An 8,689-nucleotide genomic window follows, 5' to 3' on the forward strand; every position below is an offset into this window, starting at 1 on the left:
GCTAATTCTCAAGAATTTCAAGACAAGAATGAGAGGAGGAAACAAGAGAGAAAATAGTGTTGCTAGTGTGGAATAGAAGGGCAGGGTGCTCCTTTATTTATAGGTGAAAAATGGTGATTTTTGTAATTTTTTTGAATTTTTTGGAGCTCAAACGGTCACAAAACGGCTATAAAATTCAAAAATATCGGGTTAACAGGTTAAATGGACCGTTCCCGACCCGTTTAACCCGTTAAACCGCGTGCCCCTGCCGGCCCGTCGTGCCCCCGCGTGCCGGCTGGGCCGTGCCGTGCCGTGGGCCGCCGTGTGCCGAGCCGGCTTGGTGGGTCGTGCCGTGCCGAGCCGGCTGTGTCGTGCTAGGCCGTCACGTGCCCGGGCCGTGCCGTGCGGGCCGCCGCGTGCCCGGGCCGTTCCGTGCCGGTCCAGCCCGACCGTGCCGGTCCAGCCCGACCGTGCCTCCTGAGCCACCTTGTGCCCGAGCCGGGCCATGCCCGTGCCGACCTGGGCTGAGCCGTGCCCGTGCGGGCCCGACTCGACTAAGCCGTGCCGTGCGCTCGGTCCAGGTATGGCCAGTGGTCTCGTGCCGTGCCGGCTCGGCCCATATCGACTCAGGCCGTACCGTGCCTAGGTCGTATCTACAGTGCCATGCCTCTGATTGACCCAATAAACACAATCTATTTGAACATCTTTAGTTATTACATCCACTGTAGCGAGTCTGTTATTCACTTTGTCAGGATCAAGATCCCAACCAACGTCGATTTTTTTTTTGTCAGGTGGTGTGACTGTAGATCAGTGTGCAGACTGTAGAGCACGACGAGTATCCGAGGAACGTCTGCTCCTGATCGGGTGGCGGGTCACGTCGTTCTGAGACGGCGGATGCTGGCCGTGGCGACTTCGTCAGCGTCATCCCCATCCGTAGCTAGGTTCCAATCAATTTATGATCGTACCGCTTAATTTTGGTAGGCGGTTGGGGTTCTCGCCATTGTTTCCTGACATTTTCTTCAACTGATCTGTGGAGTTTTTGTAGACCACAATTGTTTCATGGATTCTCTAAGCATTCATGCAAATGCCTTTTCTGTGTTCCAGAGGAACCAAAATTTCAGATCTTGGCTAGGTAGAATTCAAAAAGGGTAAGGCACGAATAAAAACCATGTCTTCACGTTGAGTGTTAAAGTTGAGACCGGCTGATAATTCCTTGAGTAGGTGCACATGGGTCTGTGCAGGAATCGGTCTACAGTGTGGTCCTGTGGCAATTGGCCATGGAAACCGCACAATTAATGGCAAAATCAACCCAGTGTTCCTACCATGATACAAGCGCAAGTGGACAGCTTTTACACCGAGCTCTCTCTGTAAGTCCCTAACCATAGTTTTCCTGTGTTTTAAAATAAAAGGAAAGAGCAGTTTTTGTATTTGAGCAGACAGTTAGGTTTTCAGATCGGGAAAGACTGGAACTGACATCTCTCGGTGCAAACTAGCTAGTCGCCGAAAACGTCAACAGAGTGAATTGTGCAACGCCACGGAGCAGGTCCTTGTTTCACCTGCAAGCAACAACCGCCTTCGTAACTCCTGGCCAGAACAGAGCACACCATGCGTCACGGTGTAGGACCAGTACGCACCCCCAAAACAACACACGCTGCCAAGCACAGTGAAGTGGCAGCATCTCAAATGTGGCAGCTCCGACGAGATGACCGCGTGATCCGATCAGTCAGTGCTGTGCAGCCAAGATGGGCTCGCGCCAAACGCAGTCAAACCTCTCGATTCGTACCCCCGAAAAAATAAACGTTTGTTTCGAGTATGAACTCGGATCCATCTCCCGGATGCCAGGACTCGGGATGGTTAACACCCAACCGGAGCAGTGGAAGACCGTCGCATCTGGGCGAAATGTAGGCGTGCACGTTGCTCACAGTCACAGCACGGCGGCGTACGCAACGAATCTGGCACGGTCGACCAAACTGTTTAAGCGCATGAATACGCCGCCCATCGCGGGCAGTACGTTAGTACTACGGCCGCGCCGCCCGTGTCGAGAGCCGGCCGCCGCGAAGCGCGGGAGGAAGGCCGGCAACCGTAGCCCGCGGCGAACCAAACCGCTGTCTCCATCGACCGGCCGAGGTCGGGTGCGTACGTGTGTTCCTTCCTGCCCGGCCGGCGCGCGCATGATGGTAGGGGAAGTGCGGCCCGATTGGATTGGTCTGGACGGCGGAGATCGTCGCGCGGTAGCGGGAGACCTGGAACCCCGATCCTGCCCTCGCGTCCTGGGAACGCACGGTGCGCATGACGGGTGGGCCACCTTGGCGTGGCAGGGTCGCGGTCGCACGGAAACCCAAGAAGGTTCTCATCCAACGCTGGGCAGTCAGTACTCGCTACTCAGCAGCACGGACGCCAGTCACCAGTACACCACGCACTCCCACTCTATTTATGTCGCTAGCTAGCAACACTGGATCACTTGGCCACTAGCTAGAGCTTTGCTGAGCTAGCCTTCCTAGGCTCTCTCGCGATCTCGGCGCGTCTGGCTGCAGGTGGCTGATCGGATGGGGCGGTCGCCGTGCTGCGAGAAGGAGTCCGGGCTGAAGAAGGGGCCCTGGACGCCGGAGGAGGACCAGAGGCTGCTCGCCTTCATCGAGCTGCACGGACACGGCTGCTGGCGCTCGCTGCCGGCCAAGGCCGGTGAGCTCCCGTTCCTTTGCGTTTCTTCTACAAGCGTGTTCGTCGATGGATGGTGGCTCATGCATGTGCTCATGTTGTTGTTTCTCTTGGCGTCAGGGCTGAGGCGATGCGGTAAGAGCTGCCGGCTCCGGTGGACCAACTACCTGCGGCCGGACATCAAGCGGGGCAAGTTCACCCTCCAGGAGGAGCAGACCATCATCCAGCTCCACGCGCTCCTCGGAAACAGGTGATCACTCATGGATCATCATGTACTTGATTCGCTTGCGACAACACTCGTGTGTCTCGTGCATACGCATGCAATTCGGCAGGAATGTACTACGATCACAGAAGCTATCCGACCTGCATCTACACGAACGTGTGAAAAGTGTAAAAAAAACTTATTTTTTTCTTTGGTTTACCCAGGGTCGGGTAGTGATCAAGTTTGTCATTAATGTTGGCGAGCCTGCTAGCCTCCCTGTGCCTCACCATCCATGTCAGGGCGTTGGACCAATGTCACCGCTCGCTTGTCGCCCTGACATGTTGACTTGCTCCGCCCCGTCATTCCTGCCATCCCGACCTGTCTGTCCTGCACCACGAGCTCCTTCAATTCAACCCCCTTCGCACCACACGCGCCTCTAATCATTTACACCCATCCGTTTTACTATTGCATTGCAGCAGTACATACATTGCTTCAGATCCATGTGAAAAATGAAAAACACTGCAGAGAAAAATGACTGACATCCTCGCGTGCAATCCGTAGGTGGTCGGCGATCGCGACGCACCTGCCGAAGCGCACGGACAACGAGATCAAGAATTACTGGAACACGCACCTCAAGAAGCGGCTCGCCAAGATGGGCATCGACCCGGTCACGCACAAGCCCCGCGCCGACGCAGCGGCCGCCTCGACGGCCTCCGGCGCGCGATACAGGGCCGCGGCGCACCTCAGCCACACGGCGCAGTGGGAGAGCGCGCGCCTCGAGGCCGAGGCGCGCCTGGCGCGCGAGGCCAAGCTGCGCGCCCTCGCCTCGCCATCGCCCGCGCCCGCGCCGGCGGTCAGTGGGCTCGAGTCGCCGACGTCGACGTTGAGCTTCTCCGAGAGCGCGCTGTTCGCCAGTGTGCCCCACGACATGCACGGCGCGGCGCGCGCGGCCGTTGAGACCGCACGCCCTTACGGGGAAGCGTTCGGAGAGCAGCACCGCTTCGGTGACGCTGCCGAGCCAGGCTTCCTCGCCGGAGTACTTCTTGACTGTTCTGTTGCCGGCGCGGAACAGAGGTTCGCAGCTACGTCGACGGACGCTAGCGTCGATGAGCAGGAGGAGGAGGACAAGGGCTACTGGAGCAGCATACTGAACATGGTCAACTCGTCCATGTCGTCATCTTCGTCGTCGATGACTTCCGAGGCGGTGACGGACCCGGCGATGTACTTGTCGGCGGCGGCAGAGCTCTGAGTGCCGACGCCTAACTTGCATGCTTGCACTCGCGCATTAGGACCCTGTGGCTGTCGTGCAATGATCTTGTGCTAATGTTACTTTGTTAAGGACGTTGCTAGGTGTTTTAATTTTAGTTTATGTGCTAATGGCCGTCTATGTGTTTTTATTTTAAATTTATGTGCAATAAGTATGTACTGATTTTGTTTATGTGCACCTCTCTGATGTAGTCTGATCTACAAAGAATAGTGTTAACGTTGAGCTATCATGTACGTCCACTTGAAAATACGTGCTTCCAAGTGTTTCAGAAAAATCGGGATGGACTATCCATCCATCCATACTTTGGTTCTATCAAACCAGACCATTTAGAACTTTATATCAATATTCAACTGCTACACTATTTCCTCCACTGTTACATATATACTAGTGATATGCACCCTGTCTCGTAAATCCTAGCCGCCTACTGTGTCAACTCACCCCACAACAACCCTATTAGCGTCGTCCAATACCGACATGACCTACCCTTAAGCTTGGTTGACGTTGTTGCCTCTCTATGTGTCACTTGCACAACCTATCTCTTTCTCCATGGTAAATCTAATGCGCTATCGTGAGACTTCTCTCATCCACCACCCTCACCTAGCCCACAGCCCATCATGCCCGCATTCACTATACCATGGCAACCTTCCTGACTGTCACCCCTCCATATATGTCCTTGAACCCGAACATGTTGTCATCGGCGAGTGGTAAGGTGCCTTTGATGGTAAGGTGCATTTGATATGAATCTTTAAGCAAATCCGAAGATGCAACATCAAATTCCTACGTTTCAAAAAAAAAAAAAAACAATCAAATTCCTTTAAAAGAATAACTCAACATATGTCTTGCAACTACAAGAGGAGAACGTGCTTCTAGTTCTACCTAGCTTTCATTTGTGTTTCTCCTCAAGTAGTGATGGATCTACGCCTAAGGTCAAGGTATGCTTCGACGTAATGTATTAACATGCACCCTCTGTTATTTTTTATTTGCCATTTTGGGTTGTTCAGTCTCCGAAATGAAGCTTTTGCATTATTTTCTATATATAATTTTACATTAATTTATAGTAGTAAAACTATAAAAGTGTAAATGTTGTTTTATAAGTTAAAAGCTCCTATTTTGTAAGTTGTACAACGAGATCAGTCTGCTCTTCCGCCTGTTTTGTTCTCTAGCATTGCTCAAAATCTTAGTTCCCACTAGCCAGTGGCGGGCCTAGCATTTTTAACTTGGGTGTACATACTCATCGTGATCGTGCCCGCGCTTAGCCGTGTGCGCCGCGCCTCGCTCATGCCCGCGCCGTCACCGCGCCCCGCCTAGCGTTTGGAGTCTTTCAGAAATATTTTAGTTCCAGATTCTCTGGAAATATTTTTTTTCAGTAACAACAATTGACATACATATACAATATGAGCATCATTTCTGATCATATTTGAACAATTGTTGCATGCATTTGCATTTAATTGGAATTGATCAAATTCATGAAAAGTGAGGTCATATGAAGAAGCTTGAAATTTCACTATATAACTTAGATCTGGAGATAATTTTAGAAATTAGCCCATTAATTAAGATGAATATTGGCGATTTTTTCCTTATTTTTGGGAATTCTTTTAAAGCTCTAAAAAATCATGAAATGTGCAAAAATAATCAACTTTAATGAATTTTAATTTGAATTCTGTTTAGGCTTTTTAAGTGCAGCCAGTTAAAATGGGTTGCTTATAAATTATACAACCTACACAAAAATTGGTAGATTTTTTGGAGCCTTTTAGAAAGTCTAAACTTATAGGGAAAAGAGATTGAAAATATGGATTTTTGAGGCAATCTTGCAACAGCTGAATAGAAGGGCTGAACTGGGAGAGAATGGGGAGAAACGGCGATTCGGCTCGATTTTATGGAAAGTTTGGATCGCTGTCGTTTGGATGCCGTTCCGCAAGAATCGTTTGTGAATCCGAAAGCTCCGAGCAACCAAACTAGTAATATTTTTTACAAATATTTGGGTGTACATATGTACACCCATGACCTCACCTGTGCCCGCCCCTGCCACTAGCCCTTGCATATGAGCTCAAAATGCTGAAAAAGAAAGAGGCAAAACATGAACCTTCCCACTAACCGAAGGCAACAGGATCGGAAACAAGATAAGATCTACCAGACACTCGAACCTTAGTTGGTTAGTCTCATCTCTACTTGAGGTCTGATCAACGGAGCATCAAAGGATTCTCTGCAGACCAACCGGACAAGTATATTGTTATCATTACCAGAGATGTATTGATAATTGTTCTCAGCAGACCAGCACCAAAGGAATCTCTGCAGGCGATTAGAACCGTAATCCTGGGTTGTAGCGGGAGCAACGAATTGAAGCTGCAGCCCATTCTTCGGAGGAAACAAAATAACAAAATTTGCGGTGCAAGTCCACATATATTTTGAGCCTCTGTTTGGACTTGAGAAGGCGCGCATAGCCACTGACGGAGCTTCTTGAGACCAAAGGGGGCCACGGCCCCTCTTGTTTTACAAAATTCTAATAGAAGTATTTATTTTATCACTTACATAATAAATCAAATCACTAAACTTAGCGAGTTTCTTGTAGCCTGGCCTCCTCTACATTCCTATTCAAGCTCCATCACTGCACATAGCCTCGTTAATCAACTCGGTGACACCTACCGCTCGACTAGACTAGGCATGTCAGAGTAGATAAGTCGGCTTGCACATCAACGTCGTAAAAGACCACGAAGATTTAATTTATGAGCACGGGAGGCGTCACAGATTTTTCGGCCTTCAAGTGTTTATACGCCCGTCCGTCTAACAAGGAGGTGCGGCGCGGCGAAAACTATGCAGAGACCGGTCCGGCCTACGTTATTAACATGCCGGCGTTTATGGTTTAGTTCCTACTAGGCAACTACTGTATCACAGTAGCACTGCTTCAATTCCCTTGGTTAATCTGTACTCTGTTGGGGGTCAAATGAAGTCAGTCCTCTCTTCTCGAGTTGATTAACGAGGTGACAGTAAAAAAAAAACCCTGAGTTACTAACAGTTGTATTTTTGTGTGTGGAAATAACTGTACTGTAATGTAAGCAGTGCTCACCGCGTCGTTACTATGGAGCCTTCCCCTGGCACTGCCTACGGCCCATCCAGACAGCCTCTGTATCTTCCTTCCCTCTCACTCGAAGCAACTTCACCGCACCGTCAGCCTGCCTGCCGGGCACTTCTCTGATTCCCTCGCGTCCGAACGAACGGGCCATTGACTGTGCCGCTCGCGTTCCAGCCTTCCAGGTCCGAGCACCGAACCGGCCCTGATTGACGTGTGCTGCCGCCTACCGGCAGTGCGGCCTGGAACACGATCGAGGAGGCCTTCACCGTCGTATTCACCGAGTTTTTATTTTATTTTTAATATAAAAATTTATTTAAATATATCTCAGATGAAAAAATTTATAAAAATAGACGCATACCGCTCTCTCATGAGACGGTTAGGCACTTACCGCTCCTTAAGAGAACAGTAAATAAACGCATATCGCTCTCTTATAAGACGGTTAGACCCTTACCACCCCTTAAAAGGACAGTAAGCAGTTCATCCATAGCCAGTTTTTTTTAAGGGCATGTAGCCTTTCAGACGGCGGTAACTCCCATGAACATTACTCGTAGTGAGCAGTACTCTAAAGTTCAATTTTTTGCTACCTTTTCTGTTTAAAATAGTGATGTTCTGCTGCTTCAAAAATCCTAAAACTTTTTGTACGTGTTCTATAATCCATATGCAACCTATTTTAATTAAATTCACCTAAAATACAGTGTAGAATTTAAACTAAAATTCTCTAAAAAATGCTACTTTTATAACTTCTAGCAATTGTTAGGGTCTCAAATAAATTTCTAAAAATCTGGTAAAATTCACTAATATTCTTCTTATGTGATGTGATAATTTCTAAAATTATTTTAGTACTAGGATTATATATGTTTGAATTCAAATTAAGTTAAAAGAAGAATATCACATGAAATTATAAAAATAATATAAATGGTGCATTACAAAGGATCCTACTTTTTTACCACATAATCTAGGGATGAAAATAATTTTATAAATTATCAAATCATATAATAAGAATATTAGTGAATTTTACCAGATTTTTAGAAATTTATTTGAGGCCCTAACAATTGCTATAAGTTATAAAAGTAGCTTTTTTTTTGGAGAATTTTAGTTTAAATTATACACATGATTTTTGGGTGAATTTAATTAAAATGGGTTGAATATAGATTATGGAACACTTACAAAAAGTTTTAGAATTTTTGGAGCAACAGAATATCACTGTTTTGAATACAGAAGATAGAAGAGGAAATTGAACTTCGGAGTACTGTTCACCACGGGAAACTGTTGATGCAAGGGGGCTTACCGCAGGGCTGTAAGGCCTACCCTCCCATGAGATGGTGGTAAGAGTTTTTGGGCTGCTTACTGCCCTCTCAGGGGCCGGTAAGGACCTAACCGCCTCATGAGAGGGTGGTAGGCGTCTATTTTTGTAAATTTTTTCATCCGGAATATATTTAAATAAATTTTTATGTTAGAAAATATAAAAATAAAAAACTCCGTATTCACCATCATCGCAACCCGTTGCACCCAC

General features: G+C 48.1%; 1 protein-coding gene across 1 annotated transcript; it reads left to right on the forward strand.

The window, feature by feature from the left end:
• The first annotated feature begins 2,473 nt into the window (after positions 1–2,473).
• Positions 2,474–4,332, forward strand: LOC133917564 (transcription factor MYB16-like). Its single transcript, XM_062361445.1, has 3 exons — positions 2,474–2,661; positions 2,758–2,887; positions 3,401–4,332. The coding sequence occupies exons 1-3, from the start codon at positions 2,526–2,528 to the stop codon at positions 4,086–4,088; spliced, it is 954 nt and encodes a 317-aa protein (XP_062217429.1). The 5' UTR covers positions 2,474–2,525; the 3' UTR covers positions 4,089–4,332.
• Positions 4,333–8,689: the final 4,357 nt, after the last annotated feature.

Source organism: Phragmites australis, chromosome 5, assembly GCF_958298935.1.
Source record: "Phragmites australis chromosome 5, lpPhrAust1.1, whole genome shotgun sequence".
Lineage (NCBI taxonomy): Eukaryota > Viridiplantae > Streptophyta > Magnoliopsida > Poales > Poaceae > Phragmites > Phragmites australis.